Genomic DNA, 24,756 nt, shown 5'->3' with positions numbered 1-24,756 from the left:
ATTTATTTATTGACTTTTTTATGCTGCCCTACCCAATTCGGCTCAGGGTGGTTCACAAACAAAACAAAAACAATTAAAATCAATCGCCAGTAAAAACAAACATTTTAAAATACCGTAAATCAGTTGAAAACCAATTTTAAAACCCTAAAAAGAAAAGGAAAAAAGTACATTAAAAATGTAATTTACTTTATGTAATTTACTTTAAAAGTAAATAATAATTTGAAGTTAGAGGTAAGAGTTTTTATGGAGACAAGGCCATGCATTGCAAACTCTTGGCCCTCCTGCTTCAGAATTGTGATTTGTGTTTCTTTTTCTGCCTGTTTGCCTGCCTGTGGCAAGTTGCAGTTTCTTTGACAAGCCAATAGGAATTGCTCTGTGCATCACAAAGCAAGACACCCACCAGGTGTCATTTTACTTGTCAATGGTGCTCCTGAACCTAAATCTTTCTCACACCACATACTGGACAAGAGAGGACAAAGGATTCACGTCCCTAAGCACCAGCTCCTAGAACTTCTGGTTCTGCAGAAATCTACTTGCTGGGCTGCATACATCCAAGAGATGCTGCCACTGTAGCCAGAATTACATACAGTGGTCCCTCTACTTACGAAATTAATCCGTTCCGAATGCACATTTGTAAGTCGAAAAATTCGTAAGTCGAAAAGCGGTTTCCCATAGGAATGCATTGGGAACGGATTAATGCGTTCCGGAGCCTAGAAAAAAGACCCAGACCCCCAGTAAGGCTTGCAAACTGCACAGGAACATTTCTTTTCAAGAATAAACAGGCAGTAAACAGGCAGGCAAGTCAAGGAAACCCCATCTAAAAATTTGTAAGTCGAGGAAACCCCATCTAAAAATTTGTAAGTCGAAAAAACCGCATCTAAAACCAGATCTAAAACTGCCGTTTGTAACTCGAAAAATACTTATGTCGAGTAGTTTGTAAGTCGAGGGACCACTGTACATACAAGAATTCACTTCTTGTCAAAAACTTGTGGCTGGGTAGTACTTTTGTGGCTTGATTTGAAGAAGACAGCAATATCCCATGAAAAAATCTGAACCCAGAAAAAGGCAGCAGGGCAATGCAGGATCCTGGACATTTCCTGCTGAAACAGATTTACCTTCCACCATTGCTAGAGACTTTTCCCTGTTGCCTCCAACCTCTCTGATTGGAGTTCTAATGTAAGAGCTGCTGTTTTGTGAAGGTTGAGCACATGTCTCCCATCTACTCCGTGTCTGAATCAGATAGCTCTCCAGCTGCAAGAAGACTGATGAGGATTGCCAACTCTAGAAATAAAAACTTTCTTACCTGAGTGGGGCCTGGAGAGAGGAGCCCTCTGAGTTGAGTGAGGGGTGGAGCCCGAAGGATGCAGAGCCCTGTGCAAAAATTGTGTATTCATTTAAGGAGTATAGATTTAAAAGGTGTACAGATGACAACAGCAACAACATATACCATGGCAGAGGAGAGCCGGTCTTGTGGTAGCAAGCATGACTTGTCCCCATAGCTAAGCAGGGTCTGCCCTGGTTGCATCTGAATGGGAGACTTGATGTGTGAGCACTGCAAGATATTCCCCTCAGGGGATGGAGCCGCTCTGTGAAGAGCAGAAGGTTCCAAGTTCCCTCCCTGGCTTCTCCAAGATAGGGCTGAGAGAGATTCCTGCCTGCAACCTTGGAGAAGCCACTGCCAGTCTGTGAAGACAATACTGAGCTAGGTGGGCCAATGGTCTGACTCAGTATATGGCAGTTTCCTATGTTCCTAAAACCAGTCAGAAAGCTAACAGAAGCCCTAGTAATGCTGTTTTTCTGTTTAGCTGGCAATCTTGAGAGCAACTGGACAGGGAGCCTGGGTTCCATAATTACCACCTCTGCTGTGAAACACATTAAAAAATTTCAGAGGTTGCAGAATAACATGTGGTGCTTTTGTCAGAGTAAGGTAAGGCATTTCAGTCAGATGGGTAATAGTTATGTGGCAGCTTGAAGCAACCTTGCTTAGATAATTCCTTAGCCAAGTAAATGATTTTAAAAGCATGAATGAAATATAAAATAATTTGCTTCACTTATAACTTAATGTGATAATATCCTTAATATCTTATTAAGTTCATGGTTTGCCGTGTATCTTTATATGAGTGTATATGGTTTGTATTATAGGCACTTATTCCCAAATGGTGGTTTGAGGCCACCAGGGGGAGTACTACTTGGGAGAACTACAATACATGGAACAGAGTGTGGCTTCAGTGAAGGGATGGGCATGAAAGGTTGTTCCCAAATGCATAATCAGCCATGGAAACTAAAATACAAATAAAAAAGAGTGCCCATTTTAGTTGTCTGAATAGGGAACTTTCACATTTACGTTGGAACTCATTTTCATATCTCTCCTATGGTGGAGATGAGAGCTGTAGAGATCCGGGATTTTAGTGTAGTTGTGATTGTGCAGCAGCATGTTCACCCTTCACAAAGGCAGCAGTAAAAACAGCAGTTCATATTCTTTCCTACTTGGATCTTATTCTGTGTGAAAAATTGAATTTTTTTTTCATGTTTAAACATTTTAAACATAGTGTGTGGTACAATCAATGCAAATCCAGTCTATTGAGGGTTGGTGGGATTGAGACCAGTGCTCTCTCTAACTTTTTAAATCTGTGTGCAGAATGAGTTTTGTTCTGGGTGGCAATATCAAGGCAGTGTGTGCACACAGGCATTCAGAGTGGGGTCTTCCTGATTAAACCTGAGCGGGAGCTAAAATTAACTGAGCAGACATTTAAAAAAACCAAAAAAACCCAAACCAGAAACATGTGAACACTTGCAAATGCCTTAGTGGGAACACTGATTGAGACAGTGACTTATGACTAGGGATGTGCACAAATTGATTTTTGTGATCAAAAAGGTTGAATAGAATCAGCCAGATTCTATTAGGACTCAAATCTGCAAACTTAAATCTGATCAGATTTGATTTGAATTGATTCAACCCACTTTTAAAGGTCCAGGGAACACCGAATTGGATTGGTAGGTAGATCCACATGGGTGCCACCTACCACCCAAATTTCAAGGCGGTGAGGCATTCGGTTGATATTTTTTAATTTTTTTTTTTAGTTTTTATTGATTTTGTATGTTTCTGCCATAGATATTAATGGGGATTTGATGCAGCCGTAACCATAACCCAGATCCCCAACTTCTACTTATTTTTTTAAAAAAGCTAAACTCTAGCCCTTGTAGAAGTGGAGTTATGGAATAAAATGTGCAGTCAATAAATGTTTAGACTCTTTGGTGTGTAATGACTTCTCCTGATAATGAATCCCTATGAGGATTCATTACACACCAGAGAGTCTAAACACTTCAAAATGCCTAAACTGAGTACCCCACTGCCTTGTGAGTGGGTGGGGAATTAGTGGCACCTCATGTGCCAACTACCATCCCACCTGCAAGTCAGTGGGGTACTCAAATATAAACTGAATACCACACATTTTGCTCCATAACTCCTACAAGGGTTAGAGCTTTTTTTTTTTTTTTTAATGAAAGCTGGGAATCAGGGGGAAGTGAAACAAGAGTAAGGGAAGTGAAACAAGAGTAAGGGAAGTGAAACAAGAAACTCAAATCCTGAATCAATTCAACTTGAATCTGCAGAGATCTGATTCGAGCTCAAATTTGGCCAGGGATGACTGGGCAGATTTGTTTTGAGGTTGAATCACTCAAATTGACCAGATTTGAGTCAAATTGATTTCAACATCCCTACTTATAACAGCCCTAAAATGTAGTCTTTGATTAATATTGCAGGTTAGAGGTCAGGGTGAGATGGATTCGTATGTTAGTCAAAAATTTCTTATTTAAAGTATCCGTTAGATTGCAGAAAAGTTCCATCTGATAAGTTGCCATTGCACACCCAAATTCAGTGCTTAGTTGCGTGCAGAAACCTTGCGCTTGATTGTCTTGCATAGAGACATGTGGCACTTTTTGATGTATAAAATAACACCTGATTTGGTGGATGCACCAGTCTTTGCCGCTGTCTTTTTGGTGTGTGGGGTAGACACTCTGCCCAGTCACAACTATGGGCATACAGGTTTGTTCATTGGAACTATGAACAAAAAATACAGGTTTTTTCGTTGGAACTATGGGCAGTTCTTGCTTTGTCCCAAAGGAGAATAGGAGAAGTCTAGGGCAGTTGGAAGTTGAGCATCACTCTAGTATCTTTTTGTTTTCGTCCTTATGGTGATTCCTGAGTTAGGAATTATCACCCCTTGTCCTAGTAAACATGTCCATGCCAAGAAGAAATCTTTTGGAAATGAAAAAAACTGTATTTGTCTTCCAAAATAGAAGTGCTCAGCATTTGTCTGATTTAGGGCCTGGCACACTAAAGGCCCATGGCACCTCTCTTATGTTCCATGAGAGGGAATGGAGGAGTGCAAAACTCATTAAAAATCCGGAGATTGTTTATTGGTTCCTAGTGGCTCAATGAACCAAAGTAGAACAGGACATATGAATCATACACTAATTGAAAAGGTGTGGGAAGGTCAGCATTCAGTCTTGTTAGGCAGTTAAGTAACAGGCAGATATTTGGGTGAAGGAAGCAAGGTAAGGGAATATTTCTCTCCATTTCTGACTGCTACCCAGTTTTTCTCAAAGAGAAGATAAATATGTTGTCGTCATAATCATGGTTAATCTGTAAAATCAGTGATCATACTGCTACTGTTTACATAATGCAGATTTAATTTTTAAAATGCAGATATGATATTTCATATATTCTTATTAAATGCCTTTTAAATTTTCTCAATTTCCAGGCCAGTTATGCCTGTTTCTCTAAATATGAACATGGCGATGCCTTCTTGGTAAGTAATAGATTGGAAATAGTCAATTAAATTTTGGTTTATAGCCTTTTGTCCAAGCAGAGAACAGTATGTAAGTGTTATATTTTTGTATTGAGGTAAATGGGGGAAGAGAAGGAGAAAAAGTTGTTGTTGGCTACTACTTGGTAAAATAATGGACTTGTATGGCCATTATAGATGTTGGACTTACTGAGGTAGTTTAATTTCACATAGCAAGTTACATAAAGTACCAGTAAAAATGGGAAGGAGGAGGAATGGTGCAACAGTTTATTACACAGAAAACTCCCATCGTGTTTCGAGGCAGAATCCTCCTCCCGCTCAGAGGACATTGTGCACAAATCAAAAAAGAAGACTTATTTCCAACAAGTAATCTGTTGGAAAGTTTATCTTTATTTGTGCACAATTTCCAATGAGGAAGAAGTTCCTACCTCAAAACACATTGGGACTTTTCTAAGCAAACTATGGTTGCTCTGTTCCTCCTTCTCCCCCCGCCCGCCCCAGTTCTTTTTGTTATGGTGTCATCCCTGTTGTCTACTTCCATACAATACCAGTAGCTTAGGACAACAATTTTGTGTCCTGTCCATGAATTGTCACCCATAAAGAGGCGGAGAGTGATGTGAGGCCAACACTAGTCCTATGTCAATTTTCCCCAGCAGCAACACCTGCTTTTTTTTTTTTTGCAAAGGACAGAGCTGCTGCCATAGATGAAGGGAAGAAAGTCAAGCCTGTACTGTCTAGTACACCAGCCTCTCTCACAGCACACTCAGGGAGCCTGGATGGAGTACTCTGGCATGGCCTTGCCTAGGGTTTGCTTTACCTCTTTCTCCATGGCAGACATTGCCATTTAGTTCAAATCGAGATTCTCTAAATCTCTTAAGGATACAGGAAGCTCCAGAGGTTTGAATCTGACAACTTATGCCTCTTTGGCACCCTAGCCCATTGTCCTGTGGCTCTTTTGCTTACAGAGTTGCCACCTCCCCCAGCCCTGTTCATGTGCCTCTAATAGCTGCTGACATGCAGGAATTGAGCAGGTGAACCCTTTTCTAACACTATGTTACTGCTAAGAAAAGCCTTACATTTTTATGAGGTTGCTGTTAAAAGCATGGGATCAGAACAAAGAAAATTAGGTGGCAGCCCTATTTGTCAGTCATAACCCTGCTGTTTTCCTACGTCCTTTTGGGTTGTCATTCTGAGTGCTTCTTTTAAAAGCTGCATGACTGCAGGTATGTAATAGCTGCAGCCTTTCCTAGCACAAAGATACAGAAGTGGGAAAAGTTATATTTGTTAAACTTCTACCAATCATGAAGCACTTAAATGCACAGCAGGCTTACCAGAAAAAGTGGCAACTGCAGCCATATATGTAAAGTTACCCTGTAGCCTTACCTCTTGCTTGAGCCCTCCTTTTTTTCAACTCCATCACTCAAATTGAGTAAGTGATGTTTATATCAGGCAGTATAGAAATACGATAGATAGATGACTGTTGTTGCCTCATGCCCCTGATTTCCTTTCTGCTCTCATGTTGTACTTCTCACAGCATCTGTGTTGACCAGTCACAGTCCTTTGGTATCTGAACTGTTGTTTATCTGCCCACCCCACACAACTCCCTTCCTGCCAAGATCATGGTTTTTCATCCTAAGGCCCTGTGAGAGGTTTTTCTGTGCTTCACCCTATTTACTGATTCCCTTCCTTTCCTGGATTCCTTATCTTCTCTTTGTGTTTTCCTTCAGGTTTCTTATCTTAGCTCTCTCCTCTGAGATTCCTGCTCCTTAGCCTCCTGGGACTTTTTCTTACTCAGTTTGCCTGCCATGCTAACACAGCTCTACCTATTTCAACAGTCCATGTGAGGTTTTAGTTCCAGTTAAACTGCAATCTTTCTTCCCTTTGAAGAGGTTGCCTCTGTTTCCCATGTAGCAAATAATTCTCCCGCACTTAGAATATTTTTGAAGCTTCTAAGACATCACAGCAGTACAGCCAGTTGGTGCCAAAAGTTTCACAGCTACTACAACTGCCAGCAAATCCCTTAGTGATTAACATATAGATACATAGAAGGTTTCATTCTGCTCATTTTTACTCAACACTTTCTGCATCTGCTTTAGTCCTAATAGTCAGATAGCTTCAAAGAAGTTTCAGCTAAATGTGTGTACATGAGCTTGTAGGTCCAGCTCTACACTGTCATACTCTTTAAATGATTGATATTTGAGAGAACACGGTTCCTTTTTCTATGAATTATATGATCAAGACTTAAAAATATGTTTTCTTAAGTTCTGTCTGTTCTAATGTACACACCACTTACAACTTTATATTCTCAGTCTGTGCTTGATACATGATTGAAGCTATACATGCTTAATTTAAAACCTGTTTTGAACATTGCCACTGTGTAGAGACATATGTAATATAGCTTAATAATTGTTTTTTAAGGTTTGATATTATTGGGCTTGCTCCAGATTCGCAGGAAGATGAAGAAGGGATCAAGCAAGCAGCAGAGAATGGTATGTTCAGTAGCAATATTGTTAGCTCAAATACAGAAATATAGTTGCTAGGGACTTTTAGCCTGATCTGTAATTGCAATATTAGTTCATATTCTGTAAAACTGGATGCAACAATTATAGAACAGTAATATTGTTAGACTTGGCAGAGACTTAAGGTTGTCTGTTGCCCAGTATTCCCTGGAAGTGTGTGGGTGTGCCTGTTTTCTTGAAGCAAAATTAACCTACATTGGTATTTTAAAAGCAGAGTGTTTCATGTGGGTTTCTACACTGATATAAGTAAATATACCTGCACAGGTATATTTAAGTAAAATATACTGTCAATATCATCTTCTATATTATTCTTTCGCCAAGACGGGCCATGCGTGGCGACGTGGTGGGAATGAGGCGATTGGCTGAGTTTGCAAGCAGAAGCACCTGATTGGGCAGTGGGGATTCCATATGCAGATAGGGAGAAGGAGCCTGTGAGAGCAGAAGCACCATGGTGATTAGGCAGTGGGGATCTCCTATGCAGATAAGGAGGAGGGGCCTGTGATGGTTAAGGTCAGTTGGAATGCAGTTACTGGTTGGAAGATGTTCTGGCTATAAAAGGATAGCAGGCAGGGGTCTGCAAAGACAGGTTGTGAGGGAGGAAAGAGCCCCTTCAGGAGAAGGAGGATGCTGTTGTGTAAATGAACAAAATCTTTTAACTCAGGGAGGGAGGGAGAAAAAACATGAAGGGAGGAGGAAGAAAGAGTGGAGAAGAGCAAGTGGAGGAGAGAGAAAGAGAAAAAGAAGGGAGGGGGAAGAGAGACAGAAGGAAGGGCAAGGGACGGGCCTGAGCCTGTCAGCAGCTTGAGGGGAATGAATGGCCATGGCGGCACTGGCAGCAAGGAAGGGTCCAGGCAACCACTGCTGCTGTTTGGAGCTACCGAGGCCATTGTCAAAGGGAGGCAGACAGGCAAGGGATGGGCCTGGACCTGGGTCTGTCAGCAGCCTGAGGGGAACGAGCGGCCGTGGTGGCAGCAGTGAGGAACTACCCGATCAACCACTGCTGCTGCTCCTGAGGGGAGGAGCAGGAGCAGGGCTTGGGTGAGGTCTCTGGGGCTGCAGCTTGGCTAACAGGCAGCAGCAATGCTTCAGCCATGACCAAGAAGGGTGAGGAGGATGGAAGCAACAGGATGGAGGAGGAGCAGGAGTGCAGACCAGGTGAGGGTGGGAAGATCTCTGAGGTGAGGGAAGCAATCAAGTACTAACGCGAAGATGCTCTAGAGTGTTGAAGAGTTCCAGCATTGAAGCGGAGAAAAATAATGCAGAGGATGCAGAGGTAGAGGGCTGGCAGGCGAAGCGCCTCTGGCCAAAAGAGGTGGGTGGATGGCGGGTGAAGCCCCGCCAGCCAGAAAGAGGAGTCGGTGGTGGGGAGAAATGATGGCGGTGGTGAGGAGGTGGGCAGACTGCGGGCAAAGCCCTACCTGCCGGGAGGAGAAGGTGGGAGGCGGTGGAGGGATGGCCTGGCCCTGGCCGGCCCAATGGGAGAGTTGCGGGGGGGGAGGGCGGGCGGGCGAGCGAGTTGCGGGGGGGAGGGCGGGCGGGCGGGCGAGCGAGTTGCGGGGGGGAGGGCGGGCGGGCGAGCTGCGGGGGGGAGGGCGGGCGAGTGAGCTGCGGGGGGGGAGGGCGGGCGAGCGAGCTGCTGGGGATGTCACAGGCTCAGTACACAACTGCACAGATGCTCTGTGCGGGGTCAGCTAGTTATAATTAATTCTCTTAGCCAGCCATGTGTGGGGATGTGGCAAGGCTGTGCATGCTGGCAAAGGAGTCACCTGATTGGCTGGGCGCTGGTTGGCAACTGTTTGGATGTGGAAGCGCAAGGAGAGGCAGGAGAGGTGGCGGGGGAGGGGAGGCAGCGGTGGCAGGCCCGGCCGCAGCGGGGAGGCAAAGGTGGCAGCGGGCCTGGCCGCGGTGTGGAGATGGTGCTATAATAGGTGCACATATCTCCAGATGTTGTTCATTCAGACAACCGGGCCTTGCATTTCTTTGTTGCACTGATTGCATTTTGCACACATGCCTGTTTTATCCACAAGCACAGGAATTTCATTAAAACATTTCCAAATGGGGTCTCTCATGGCTTGCTGCCATGATAGGTGTTCCCCTTCTAACTGGAGGATGCACTCGGCAGGGGTGGGGAGAGGAATTCCTCCGGACTGCATGAATATGTTCTGTTCACATTTGGTTTCACTTTCTGTCCCCCCCCCACCCCCACTATCCCTTGCATTTATATCCAGAGTCGTCCTTGCTCAGATCTACTCGATCCGCCACAAATCCTCCATTTATTCACCTTCTTTAGCCTGATTCAGACATGATGCTCTATGAGTGTACAGATGTCTGTACACTTGTACACAAGTTTGTGTGAATGACTGTACTTGTGTTGATTTTAAAAGTGTTCTTCAAATGCATGGGATGATGATGATGATCACTTTATTGCAGTCAGTAACCATCTTGATGCAGAATACAGAATATCATATTTAAAACAAGAGTACATTACATGAGCTAATACACATAAGATAAAACTACTGAAATATTGCCCATTATGGTTAGTTATCAGATGTGTCCATAACTAACCGCTTTTATGACTTATGTCCATCCTGCCTCCTTTCCTGATGTATCCTCTTCTTCAAGAGAGGTACACTATAAGGGCTCTTTCTGCCTCCCACTACCTTTGAATACATTTTGAAAGTCCCCCCTTTTGTGTTCCCTCCTCTCCCCAGCCAATGGGGATACAGTTGCCCATGACAGCCCTTGATTTGGATGATAAGCCAACAAAGAAGCAAGAAGATCACAAGCCAATCAGAAGCCAGCGCCAGAAAACCAATCGGCCAGGGAAAAACAGGCCACCAATTTAGTGCGCAAAATGTCAAACATTTCAGTTGAAATGGGGTGGTTCTGCTCTGAGCTTGAAACAGGCCCTTTATTTAAAGGGTGTTCTGTTTTGAGCTTGAAATGGCCTGTTTCGAGTTAAAACATTCTGTGCATTCCTAGAAGCTAGAGGTGTTGCAGGACTGCCACTTGTACATCATTAACTACTATACTTCCTTTGCAGTGAAAGCACTTGTAGAACAAGAAGTAAGGAATGGAATTCCCTCAAACAGAATAATTTTGGGAGGATTTTCTCAGGTAAAATGGATTTCTTTTTTCCATCTAGCACTATTTCTGTGAAAGTTGAAGACTGATTCTTACAATTTGGAAATATTCCTATTACTAACTTGGGATCCAAACAGTTGCTCTGCTTAATCCATCATTTTTTATTTACCTTAATAGGCCCACAGAACATTTGTGTTGACATTTTCATCATTGACTTGCTGATTATAGCTGTGTGTTTATTAAATTTTATACCACTTTTCTACCTTAAGGATACACAAATATCTTTATCTGGTGCACAATAACACAGATAAAATACATTTTGAAACATCATTTAAGAACACACTATCATGACATGAGAGCAGCCAATGGGAAGTATAGAATAAACACTAAAATCGCACCACAGGGTTAAAATTGCAGTTAAGTTATAGCAGCTTAACATCTGGCAACCATTTGCCTAAAGGCAAACATTTGTACTGCTCAACAAAAGGCTACTAGAGAGAACACCTGTTGAATTTCATGGGGGAGGGAGTTCCATAACCTATGCACCATCACTAAGAAGCTCCTGTCCTGGGTCACTACCAGCTGAACCTCCTGAGGGCGGCAGGACCTGAAGCAGTTATCCCTGTTGATCACAATTTATTTCTGTTTACAATGTTTACAAACCTTTATACATTTGGAAAGACTCATATTGGAGAAGGTGATGGTGCTTATGGGGAGCCCCACATTGTAGCACAGCAGCGGGCTCTTCTAGTTCTGCAGGGCTGGAACAATATTTGATTCATTGGGGGTGGGGCTCCACAAAAGCTAGTATTGAGCTCCTGAGGACTAGTAGAATGAGAGATCCCTACGTGTTGTATTTCTGTTTAAATCCACCTCTCACTGTTCCTCAAGAATCAGGATGAGTAACAACTTTCAAGTCAATGAAATATGCCCAAAATAGAAGGTAGCCCAATATGTAGTTGGCTCTGATAGTTCAGTGTTATCCAAAATAAATATTTTATTTATCTTACATTGCTTCCAGATAATGTTCTAGTTTGATGGGAGTTGTACAACTTGTGGAGCAGCTCTTACAATAGCTGTCCACACACCTTTATAATTTTTACTTATATACAGTATCATTAACAGGTTCACAGATAACCATAGACTGCCATGGTGCATAAAGGTGCACTGTCTTGGAGCCCAGCTATCATTGGGCTTATGCGGATGAGTATTTTGTATATGAGTTTGTAGAGAAAACTCAAAGCATACTGGCTGACATTGAGACTAGTGTTGCCCTGGTGCAACAAGAGCAGTGGCATGCACTTCCTCAGTTTATTGGAGCTGTGCAGAGTTTCAGTGCTCCGTGATCTTGTGCAATGTATTGACATTTGCTAGTGGTTTTGATATGGCTGGCTGACTAATCAATAAACTTATTCATTCATTGATGCTAGTGTGAATTAGTTGGGAAGAAACATTCCTTTGCACTAGTGCAACAGCATTTTTCTGGTGCACCACTGGTCTGAATATATGCTACTGATACTCCCTACAGCAAGATGACAAATGTTTTGAACATCCGCAGATAAATCAGAAAGACAGTGCTCTTTAAAAAAAAAAAAAAAAGTTTTTACTAATGTTGTTAGTGGTGATATTCTGAATAGTTGTTCTTTTACTACGTCCCAACATGTTCAACTGTACTGTTAAAAAATAGCAGCCCACCCCTCCAACAAAACTGTTCTGCTCCCTCTTATCCTAAGGGAGGGCGCAGGCCTACACGGAGCCTCAACATGTTTCAGGGTCTCTGCAGAAGTTCCCCTTGGGAAGCAACTGTTTCACAATGAACACAAAGGGTTGGGCTTTCACTAATTGGGAGGTGAGAGAAAGTTTAAAGAAATCCAAAAAAGGCATGCACTTGGAGGGGGTGGAGGAGGAGGAGGGAACATGCCTCTTTAAGGAAGCATGCCTCAAATTTTGATGCTCCTATATGCCAGCACATCAATATTGTTTGATTAGTTTCTAAATGTCAGTGAAGAAGCCTGAAATTATAGCATTTTGAATGAGTGAACTTTAACATGCCATAGTGTTATTAGTGTTTCAGTCTGTTATTAAGAGTGTAATAACAAGCTTTACTTTTGGTTTTATTAGGGAGGAGCTTTAGCACTGTACACAGCTCTTACAACACATCAGAAACTGGCAGGCGTGGTAGCACTCAGCTGTTGGCTTCCACTGCGGACTTCATTTCCGGAGGTAGTGTTCTGCTTTCCTAAAGTTCAAAATAACTGAATTCACTTGTGCTTAAATACGTTCCTTTGTGTTTCTACGTTCCACATGTGTAACAGAGAAACTAGTTTAGCACAACTTTCCTTTTTTTATAGTCTAAAGGCAGCTTATATCAATTGAAATAATTTTCTCTTTGGCCCATTTCTTCATGTCCCTGCTCCTTCTCAAATTCCAAATATATAAAAATATATCTAGTATTATAGGAATCTGAGATAATTTAAAACAGCTTACTGACTGGACAGGATCCAGTACTGACACTTTATAGTACGTAGTATAGGATCCTGTTAGTAATCTCTAACACTTTAGAAAGAGTGACTATAGTTAAGACATTCCTTGCTTCAGCATATACAATTCAAGGAACTTGAATGAATGAATGAATGAATGAATGAATAGCTTTATTATGATCAATGATCAGTTATATATACAAACAGATGATACTACATTTAGATAAGAAGTAAATCATACAGAATACACCAACATAGAAGCCTTATGTAACAACATCTAAAAAGAAGGGCTGGAGGTTAGCTGTTGATGGATCTTAACAGCAGCTGCACAAAATTTGGCAACCTTGTAGGTGGTAGAAGGTTCCTTATCTGCAAGGAGGAGTGTGGCGTAAAATTTAGCAGTCCAGCCGGGAAAGCGTGATAGCAAGGGAGAAATAAGACTGCACCGGTTATTATAAAAAGGACAAAACAGCAGCACATGGTGGACAGATTCGATCTCACCTGAGCCACAGAGGCATAACCGACTGGCCAGAGGGGTTTTTAAAAACTTTCCAGATAAAACAGCTGATGTTAAGGCGTCATATTTTGCTCTGATGAAAACCCTGTGATGTTTTGTTAAAGAGAGGGACAATAGCTAGCTAGCAGGTTCCCGGTTAAAGTGACCAAGGAACCCTCTTATGGTCTCCGGGATGAAGCTTAAATTGTTCTGATGTTCAATATCCAAGACCCTCTGTTTCAGGATCTCCTTGGCTTGACTATAATCTAAAAATAACAAATGTTCAGCAGAGAGGCCGAATGATGACAATTTGAATTATGACAACCCACCAGTGCTCATGTCTAGGTGGATCGAAACCTATCGGCCAACATAAGAGGGATCAATCCCAGAGAGGAGAAATTTATCCTAAGCCAATAACTGAGGATTAAAATCCATGCTTCCGTTTCCACCCTCTGGAGGCCTGTTTCCATCCTCAGTGCTGTGTTGGAGATACATCGAGGGGCGCTGAATACTGCTCTAATAAACATGGATTGAATTATCTCCAGCGGCCTATAGTTAGGGTTGGAGCCCAGTTGTGTGCCATACAAAAGCTGGGCCAACAATTTAGCAGCAAATAACTTTAATGCTGCAGGGATAACCTCTCCACCTTTGGAGTGAAAGAATCTTAATGTTGCTGAAGCACTTCTGTGTGCCTGTTGGGCAACGTAGTCCACATGGGCCTTCCATAGTGGCATGAAAAACCACACCCAGATATTTAAAACTATTGACCTGCTCTATACGATGACATTCTATATGCCAGTTAAATCTCTTAGGCCTATTGGCAAAGACCATTACTTTGGATTTCTGGAAGTTAATTACCAAGTGCTTGTCCTTGCAATAAGTGGCCAAGAGCCTAAGCGCTCTTCTAAGGCCCACAGGAGTTTGTGAAATGATAAACAGTGTCATCTGCATACAGCAGGATTGGGATAGCTGCTCCTGCAATAGTTGGGGAATGTAGCGCTGGATCGGAGAGAATATTAGCTAAGTTATTTATGTAAAGATTGAACAGGGAGGGTGCCAAAATGCACCCTTGTTTAACTCCTTTACTAGTGGCTATTAAATGTGAATGTGAGCCTTGAGGGTTACATCTCACACTCACACTGTTGTTATCGTAGAGCTTCTGAATAAGAAAGAGTAAGCACCTGTTGATATTAGTGTCTCTGAGTTTTCCCCAGAGGCTTATCCTCGAGATTGAATCAAAGGCTGCTTTGAAATCTACAGAGGCCACATACATGGAGGGCTTAGGTTTGTTGCTATATTTCTCAGTCAGATGGCGTAATACCAGGGGATGGTCCATGGTTGACCACCCTGTTCTAAAACCAGCATCACTCAAAATATGTTCAGTCTCCATCTTGTGTAAAGCTTACTCACAACACTAAGCTGGCTAATTGGGCGGTAGTTGGCAGGATCACATCTCTCTCCCCTTTTAAATATGGGTACTATTATGGCTATGCCCCCGTCTTCAGGTACAAGCCCAGTTCAATCTATGCATGTAAAGTGGGCTGCCAATACAGGGGCCCACCAATTAGCATTAAACTTGATTATTTCAGAAGAGATACAGTCATAGCCTGAGGCCTTGCCAACTTTTAAGGAATCAATAAACTTCTAACTTCAGCAGCCGTAACAGGTGGCCATTCAGGGAGCAGGCAAGGAACTCCTTGAATTTCTTTTACAAAAGTATCTTACGTATCTTTCACTTAAAAGATTTGTACTGAACATATGAAGCTGCGTTAGTATAAATATGACTTTGTATGAGTCAGATCATTGGTCCATCTGGGTCACTATTGTTTCCTCTAACTGGCAGCAACTCTTCAGGATTTCAGACAAGAGGTCTTTCCCATCCTAATATGGACTGAACCTGGGATCTTCTACTAGGGATATGCAAACATGTTCGGGGGTTCGCGGTTTTGGTTAGGGGGGTTGGGGTTTTAAAACTCATTTTTGGTCTGCGAACCCCTTCTCCCCCCCCCGAACCAAACCAAATTGGGGGTGGGGTTTGAGGGGGTGCCAGACCAAACTGGCCCGGTTGAGTTCGAGGCCGTTTCAGCCTCGAACCGAACTGGGCCAGCCAGTTCCGTGAACATCCCTATCTTCTACATGCAAAGCATGTGCTTCACTACTGAGCTATAGACTCATCCCCAAACTGTGCATAAGGAAGAATGCAAGTGATGGTTTTAGTAGGATTATCAAACTTGAATGCATTAATAAGTCCAAAAAATGTTTTCCTTGCTATTCTACCAAACTTCAAAGATGGCCAGCACAGCATACTGGATAGAGTGCTTAGGTCTGAATCCTCACTCCACCACAAAACTGTTTCTACCAAAGTTTACCAGCCTAACCTACCTCACAGTGTGGCTGTGGGAATAAAAAGAGGTAGAAACATATGCCACCTTCAACAGCTTATAAGGAAAACAGAAAGCAGTAACAAAAAGTTTGAGTTATAAAGGGGTCAGAAACAGAAATATGGGTTTTCTGGAAAATTTTGAATAGCAATTTTTTTCCTTGCAAATTTTCTCATTTACTTACTTTTTGCTTACGTTTATCTTAGAAAATCTTACTCTGCAAATTTTCCTGATGTTCTGAATGAGTTATGATCTAGTTGACATGTGGTTTGACTTATATACTTAATAAAACAAATAACAAAACTCACTATAAATTTCTTACACTGCATCTCATTTTTTTTCAAGTAGCCAAGTGGTTCAACTGAAATATTTGATTGCAGGGGGGAGAGGAACCAATAGATGGCTAATGTGGTTTAAATACAATACCAAGACACAGTCAAAGCTTTATGTGAAAGAAATTATTTTTTATTGGAATACTAAAAACATGCATGTTATCACACAAATCCTAGAGATAATCACCTGAAAAAATATTAAACTCTGAAATTGCTGAGCTTGCCTAATATTGCATTGGCATCTATTCATTGTTAAAATGATTGTAATGAAACAATGAATCTGGAAGTGATCGTTGTCGTCATGAGAAATGGGTTACTGCGCCTTCGCAGGGACCTTTCAGATGGATTAACTAGCTCCTATTAGGCGCCCCTGCCTGCCGTGCATGTGCTCCGTGACTTGCTTTTCTTGGCAGTCGGGTGCCATTTTGTCTCAGCTTCTTTGTGACTGCTGATGTGTTGAGACCTCTGGTTCATTGCTCCTCAGTTTATAGAAAAGAAAGCATTACTTCGGACAGATTTCTAGTGTTTGGTTTTTAGACTGTGACTCAACTATTCTTCATCTTTTGCCCTTGGACTTGATTCTTGTGAATACTTTGGACAGATTTCAGTGTTTTGGACTTCTGATTGTGAATTGACTATTCTTGGGATTTGTGGATTGGACTTGGTGACTGTTCTTCCATGGCTTTGCTGTCAGAAATGTTGTGGCTGAGAGAGAGAAAAAGATGACTTTTAAACATTGCTCTCAGAGTCAGGCTAAACTACCCTCAACTGATTAACATGAACTCTGTTTACACTGCTTGGGGGAGCAACACGTTCCAGCTTCTTGTAGGATTTGTAGATTCTTCTTGAAACAAACTTTAAAGAATTGCTCTTTGTGCCTCAGAGCGACTCTCTATGGAGATTCACTGCGTCCACTGACACAGAGGCTGCTGGAATCGACATCGATCTTGGGATTGACATCGACATCGATGGCCTCCTTCTCAATGCCTCAGGGTCTGTGTGCACACAGTCTCAAACTCTGTGGGATAATCTCAAAGAGATTGTCTTCAAGAAGCCCAAGTCCACCGACCCTGGGCATAAGAAGCGTAAAAGACATCGTGTTACATTGGACAGCGATTCACTTCCTCCGAAAAAACACAAGTTGAAGTAGACTCACTCATTGAGATCAGGAACTCCTTTGACATTGACGGTCCAATATCAACCACCGTTGCCATCATCGGATCTGTCGAGGCCGTCACCTGCAATCACACCCTCTGGACTGTTTGTCCCTCAGTTGGTGGCAACACATATGGTGACACCGACCCTTCCTTTGGTACCGACGGCAACTTCCACACCAACATCGATGTTGATGTCGTGTTTTCCAGTGCCATCCACATTGGTTGTGTCCTTGACTTCCTCGATGTTGAACTTCGATACTGAAGCAGGCACTCTTCATCATGCTCAACCATCCTCTCTGATGGCTACTGTTGTTCCACAACTGTATAAGCCATTGTTGCTTTTGCCGGCGAGGATGCCTCTGAAATCACTGCTCTTGCTCTTCGATACCAGAGATGATGCCCTGTTGGGTCAGGGAACTGCCAAGTCCCTCTTGAGTGTCCTGGACTCCTCTACAAGTATCCCTTCAGGTTCAGTGTTTCAGGGGTTCCTGACCAGCGGTTTGGATACTGAAGTCGATGCCGATGAGGATGTACTCTCAAAGACCCTGTCGATGTCTCCTTTCCAAATTGGAGCCAAGTCTTCATCTTTCACGGTGCCAACACTGGTGCCACCTGTTAACCGCTTCACCCTGGAAACCAGCGCCTACCTTTGTTCCTCCTCTACAAACTGTGCCTCCAAAGGACCTCATCCATGCCTGCAGTTTTTGGCATAATATCTCACCCTCAAAACATCTGGATTGGGCAGAGTTCCAATTGTGAAAGACGCAATGCGTGCTTCAGAGCCTGCTTACCTGTCAACCATATACCACTGTTCCGCAATGGGTGCCCCTGGTTCAACCTTTGGTCCCTTTACCTCCTAAACTGCCTGCACTCCTGGTGCTTCTCAGCCAGTGTGTTCAAACGATGCCAGTGGACACACCCGTGGCCCCCATGGAATTACCTCCTCAATTAGCTGTCACACCCCTTGGACTAGTCCCAGATCCACTCCCGCCCTCCTGCCCACCGGAACCACTGACCTCTGGTGCACCCTTGGAATCTTCTGAGGATGATTCATATGATTCCTCAGAGTCTTCGGAAACTGACATGGACTGCGACGGTGACACACCATGAAATCCTTCTGTTCCACCTTCGGATGTTCCGCCAAGGCTCTCCATGTCTCCAAACGAGGAACTGAAATCACATACGAAAATGAGTCAACAAATGGCAGAGATGTTGGGACTTGAGGTCAAGCGCCCTACTACTGACCTCGAAGATCCTGTCTATAAAATGATGGCAGCTATGCAATCTACACAACTGATTGCTCTGCCGATGCTGCCAGTTATTACCAAAGTGGCTAAAACCTCCTGGGACATGTTGCAAACCTCTACTTCCATGTCAAAATGTTTGGAAACCCTGTATCGCATACAGGAGGAAGACAATCTCTATTAAAACATCCCGTCCCAAATTCCTTAGTGATAGACTAAGGAAGAGTGTCTTCTAAACCCAGCCAATGCCATACTAACCCCTCTGACAAAGAGGATAGAAAATTTGATGTACTTGGATGCCGTATCTACTCCACGGCCAGCCTTTCGATTCACATAGCGAACTACATGGCCTGCATGGCCCGCTATAGCTATTGTCCTTGGGACTCGTTCTGCAACAACCTTACCACATTGAATGCAGAGGACCTTGTTAAAAGATTTGACTAAATCCTTAACAAATGTGGTGGCCTCACCAGACAACAATTGAGCACCTATAAACACTTGGCAGAGACAGAGTCTAGAACTAGAACTAGAAAGTAGTTATGCGTACTGACTCAGTCTTCCTACCGAAGGTGGTAACGGACTTCCATTTGAATAAAAACATTGTTCTTTCCTCCTTTTTTCAAGATCCGGAATCTCGATTAGAGAAAGCACTGCACTCTCTTGATGTGAGAAGATGCCTGCTCTACTGTCTAAATGGCACAGAAAGTATTAGACGGACCAAAATGTTCTTCATCTTATTCAAAGGCAAGAATAAGGGCCTGTCCGTTTCTAGACAGAGACTTTCTCACTGGTTGGTGGAGCTCATTTTCTTAACATACAAGTTACAGAATCAGCAACCTCCCAAACTGATAAGAGCACACTCCATGAGGGCGTATGCTACTTCCACTGCTCATTTATCTGGCCTCCGCTTTAAGGACATATGTGCTGCGGGCACACGGTCTACACATTTACCTTTCATTAAGCACTATGCCGTAGACTTATGTATGGCTGCGGAGGCCAACTTTGGCAGAGAGGATCCTCCAAGAGTGGGTGAAATGGCTGCACCCTCCACCAAGGAGATAAAGCTAGCTAGTCACCCATTTCTCATGACAACGGATCACTTCCAGATAGACAGGTTGCTTACCTGTAACTTATGATCTGGAGGTGATCCATTGTCATTCATGAGGCCCGCTGCAGCATTTTCAGAAAAAGACTGACTGACTTACCTGATCAATGAATCCCACATTGGTAGGTTGTCTGTCATCACAGACGGATCTCCAAGAAACTAAGACAAAACGGTGCCTGACTGCCAAGAAAAGCAAGGCATGGAGCACATGCATGGCAGGGAGGGGCGCCAAAGAGGAGCTAGTTAATCCATCCAAGAGATCCCTGCGCAGGCACAGTAACCCATTTCTCATGACTGACAATGGCTCTCCTCCAGATCATAAGTTACAGGTAAGCAACCTGTCTTTTTTAAAGAAATGGAAAACTTCCACAGGAAATAAGTATGGGACATTTTTCTATAAAACTTTATATTTTGGAAAACTTTCAATCCCAAGTTTCTGGTCAGAAAACATGACAGATGCTATCTTTTATTAAGGTATGTGTTACTGGTTATAAAAATCATGCAATTTGTACTTCTGTGCTTGCTTCCTTTTGCTTCTTTCAGCAGTTGACTTCATATCTGTTTGTAAATGGTGCTTTCAATCTAACATTGATGACTGTAGGAACATGTGCAAAACTTTGACAAATATGCATTTCACTCTGCTCTTGTGAATCTCTTTTAATGTAAAATCTGTTACTCTGGATCAGTTTCTTGAGTCACCTGTAAATGCAGTGAAATTGCTGAGATTGTACACAAGTATAGCTAGATTCTTCAAATGAGTTGTTGCTAAGTCTGTTTGCCATACTGATAATTATATGAAATAACTTGCTTTTCACATACGTCCTAATTTTTTGATAGGGTGCCATCAGTTGTGTCAACAAAGATATTCCCATTATACAGTGCCATGGTGACTGTGATCCTCTGGTTCCACTAATGTTTGGTTCTCTCACCTCTGGAAGGCTAAAGACTATGCTACATCCTTCTAACATAACTTTCAAAACGTATTCTGGCATGATGCATAGTTCGTGTATTGAGGTAATAATGTGTTTCAACTAAAATGCTGTATGTGTTTAACTGGTTAGTAGTAGAAAATATTGGTGCTCTCTAAAGTGACAGTTGGACAGCAAGAAAAAACAATGCATCAAATGGTTTCATTGGGATGAATATATGTGCACATGGAAATCAGTGTGATGGTAAGAATGACGACAGGTGGAGAGCAAAGAATACCAGGTATCAAAACTGCCAACTTTTAAAGTTAAACAGCTTATGAAAAAGGCAATTTGTCATTATGCTTAAAACAAAATCGCCAACATTTTATTTAGAAATGTATCTCTTACCATTTTTTTCAGTTGAATCCATATATATATATATATATATATATATATATATATATATATATATATATATATAGTATCTACCTCTGTTATCAATAGATATCTAGAGCATGTTTAAGAATGCTTAAGTTTGCATACTACATTTTGTTTGGGTCCCAAGAAAAATGTCTTGCTCTGTGTGCAATAATTTGTAGACAGTAATTTGGACCTTCTACTTGCCATCTCAAACATTGCAACACAGTAATTTGGAGAAAGCAGTGACAACCTTTTGATGTTTTAATATCTTGGCTATTGCTGGGATTCTGATGAAGCTGTTATGAAATCAAAGTAGGTGCTAATCCTGTGTATCTCATGGGGCTACTAGTATACAATGGCTCATGAAAGCTAAAGCGAGTTACTCTGAGGGATGGGAGCTAGTACACATGAACAAAATAACCCGTTTTAGCTTTGAACTGTTGTTTATCAGAAGTTGTTTAGATTCAGGATACTAGTACTTGGCACTGATTCCACAAAATAATCATTTTGCTAAGTATTATCCTAATGGTCGGTGATCCACTCATCAGGCACATAATATATGTTCAGTATGCCACATTTAGGAATGTAGTTGTGCATTTCTTGCCAAGGAACATGCTACACTATTTAGTTCATACAAGTTAAAAACATAATGGCACGCTGACTGCATGGAAAACTTCTTGATTTTGGTATGGTAAAATAACATTCTAGGACTGAAAGTTTTATCCAGTTATCCCTCTTATTCAACCAAAGTAAGAAATGTTTGCATTGCAAGAAACTAAGCTGTATGTTCTATGTTATTGTATATAGTTCGTACAATATTGGTATTCTTTTGACAGCTACATGAATTTTTGTTTTGTCCTTGAACAGGAAATGATGGATGTGAAGCAGTTTATTGACAAGCAACTACCTTCAGTTGACTGAAACTCTTTGACAGGCCTTCTGTCTAAATGCACCAGCATCATCTGTATGAGATTGTTTCTTTTCATGTAGCCATTTCTAAAGCATTTATGTGCCTACAGTGTTAACTGTATTGCAAAAATGTACCAACATAAAAGAGTAGAAAGCATAACTTTGTGACAAATGATGCTTTTCTCAAACTTCATTGACCCTGGTGTAGGTATAAAGGCAGAGGAAAAGCATGTTGGCAGAGGGAAAACATATTATTAGTCATACTCTTCCATGCTTGATTGCTCCAAATTTAAAGGTGTTTATTGATAACTAAAGACCTCTTGTTTAAAATAGTTTACACAAGACAAAATTGATATGTTCCAGGATCTGCTTTATTACTGCTTGCTAAATTGACATTAGTGTATAGTACATAAAATATGCAGTGTGTAAAGCCCAGTAAGCATGCAATGATAGAATATTCTTAATTTAAAGGTCAAGTTTAACCAATATTATTGCATGTGCAAGAGAAGTCTGTGTTCTCATCTTTTAATTAATTATTCCTAAATATTGATGAGATATAGTATTATCTCCTACCTATGTGCCAGACTACTTTGAAATCTTGGAAGCGGTGTCAGCGCTTGTCAGAAGATTACACTCAACAACCCTTAAGACAGAATTGTAATAGATCACTAAATAATTGTTGTACAATACTTGAATAAGTTGAAATTTGATATCATTAGAACTTGTAAAGGCCTGCAAAATTGTAGCCCTCAGAAGCTCATCTGACTAACTCGGCAACATTCTAAATTGAAGAAAATTATATCAGAGAATATATTTTATAAACCTTTTCTTAAAATTGTTTTCTTCATCGGAGAAATCAGGAATGGGATTGTAGATTAGCAACACTTGTGTAATGGACCAGGAGAAAAGAGAAAACATATTTTTTCAAGACACCAAATAAATTCTGGTAAATTTCTGATAAAAAGAAAATATCCTGTCTCGTGCAACTTGCCAAAACTATCAATTTAGATCTATTCATATACAAATAAGACCAAAACTTGTTTGTGTTATTACTTCCTTTAAGAACTTGCATAACTTGAGCTTAAATTCTTCTGGAAATGAAATGCAGACTAATGTCATATGCACCAAACAATGTTTCATGCACACAGGAGGGGAGGGCAATTTTTACCGATTCTCCCTTCTGCCTCCTGATAATGTCTGTGAGGGTCCTGCAGCTTTCAGGGGCATATTTCTGGGGGAAAGTGAGAAGGTGGGGCAGAATCAAGTAAAATCTTCCTTCTACTATTGCGTGTGTGAAACATTAGTCTGGATATCAGCCAGTATTTCAGATTTGGTGTTGGTTGGTCTTGTAAAATTGGATTCTTCCTCCCTTCCAGGCTATCACCATGGCTCCTATTTATGCTTGAAATTACTGTTCATAGGGCATATGATTCCCCACCACCGTCAACTTAGACATGCAATCTAACTTCAGTCACATCTGCAACTGCCACACATTGCCTGAGTTGCATTTGAGGTTTAGGTACCCCAAGAATGCACATGACTTGATCTTGTCTAGAACTGGTACTTCTCCTGTCTACTATGTAACTTTGCAATGCTTTGTGTATCACATTCCTTGAACTTTGCTGGACCTTTTGTAGTCTCCTAGACTAAGGATCACTTTGGCAGAACCAAGCAGTAAAGTTGTTTCTGGACTGTATCATTTAAGGCTACTAAGGTGGGAAGTGTATGTTTGAGAGCTCCAAGTTCTTACCTAGCCATTTTCCTAACATGCTGTTTTCTTCTGTGCCAAGTATGTGTATGAGAGAAAATGGAGGAGTTGAAACATGTAACCTTCCACCTGTAGCCTGAACTAATACAGTTTAATAACAGCTTTGTTACTTGGTTCTGGTTAATATATAAATGGCTGTCAAGAGAAGCAGTAAATGTTTCTGTGGTTTTATCCTTGCCACTAGAATATTTCAAACCTGGGGTTCCCTGCAAGAGTTGCCACACACTTGATCTGAACATGGAACCAATATGGTTTTCCTCACTACTGTTTTATATTCTATATAAGTATTAGTTCGTGGAATAAGTTAGCAATCTAACATTATTCAACCATGTTTTGGTAATGTGACAAGTTTCCAGAACCTTGCCTTATTCATAGAAGTTGGTATATATTGAAAGTATTTCTTATTGTCACTGCCTAGATTAGTACTGCAAATGTGTTGATTTATGAGAACATATCTGTGTTATCAACCTAAAGAAAGCATGGAAACTATTAATCAAAATGATAGTTCTTATGAAACGTTTGGTTCTTTATTTCTGAATTTGACATCTAGCGTTTTGCCAACAATCAAATGTGATATCCAGTATCATTTTTAATTTGAGTATTTAAATGAAAAACTTACTTGCCAAACTGCTGATAAATATTAATTGTATTGTGTATCATAGCCCAAATGCTGTGATAACACAGGTAAAACTATTGGCTTCATTAGGATTTCTGCCCTAATATGGTGTAGCCTTTAGTTTTTCCTTAAGTATTGTATAATGTCAATGCAGTGAATTGCTGGAAGAGTATTGTACTCTGTAACTTGTATATTAGATCTGTTAATTGTCTGCCTTAATGAAGTGTATTGCACTTCATTAAACTGCAAAATGCATCTTTTTATAAATAGGTGCTATCGACTCTAAATGAATAGTTTTAAGAGTGTATTGTATAGGATGTTAATGAAGCCATATATTTAGGCTGGGGTATTTTATAAAGATTTTAATTTGCATTTCCTTTATCTGAAGTTGTAGAAATACATAACGAAGGTAACAACTTGATTTTTTTATATTACCTGTTCATGGTAACAAATCTGTTGTTGAAATGGCTTTCTTGTAGTTGAAGAATGTACACCTTTCTGTTACTGTGAAATAAATTCTGAACAATCA

General features: G+C 41.4%; 1 protein-coding gene across 3 annotated transcripts in view; it reads left to right on the top strand.

Annotated features, from left to right (window-relative positions):
- The window catches only part of LYPLA1 (lysophospholipase 1), a 31,874-nt gene extending 7,118 nt beyond the window's left edge, over window positions 1-24,756 (top strand). For 2 of the 3 annotated variants that reach the window (XM_053248727.1, XM_053248728.1), the window contains 6 exons: window positions 4,764-4,811; window positions 7,227-7,297; window positions 10,371-10,444; window positions 12,533-12,634; window positions 20,444-20,620; window positions 21,802-24,756. In XM_053248727.1, coding sequence (XP_053104702.1) covers window positions 4,764-4,811; window positions 7,227-7,297; window positions 10,371-10,444; window positions 12,533-12,634; window positions 20,444-20,620; window positions 21,802-21,855 — 526 coding nt within the window. In that variant the 3' untranslated portion in view covers window positions 21,856-24,756. Of the gene's footprint in view, window positions 1-1,805; window positions 1,928-4,763; window positions 4,812-7,226; window positions 7,298-10,370; window positions 10,445-12,532; window positions 12,635-20,443; window positions 20,621-21,801 lie in introns of all 3 variants that reach the window. The other variant, XM_053248730.1, reaches the window with a different exon arrangement.

Source organism: Hemicordylus capensis, chromosome 4 (assembly GCF_027244095.1).
Source record: "Hemicordylus capensis ecotype Gifberg chromosome 4, rHemCap1.1.pri, whole genome shotgun sequence".
NCBI lineage: Eukaryota > Metazoa > Chordata > Lepidosauria > Squamata > Cordylidae > Hemicordylus > Hemicordylus capensis.
The sequence above is the reverse complement of the archived record's forward strand: the minus strand, read 5'-3'. Positions and strand labels throughout refer to the sequence as shown.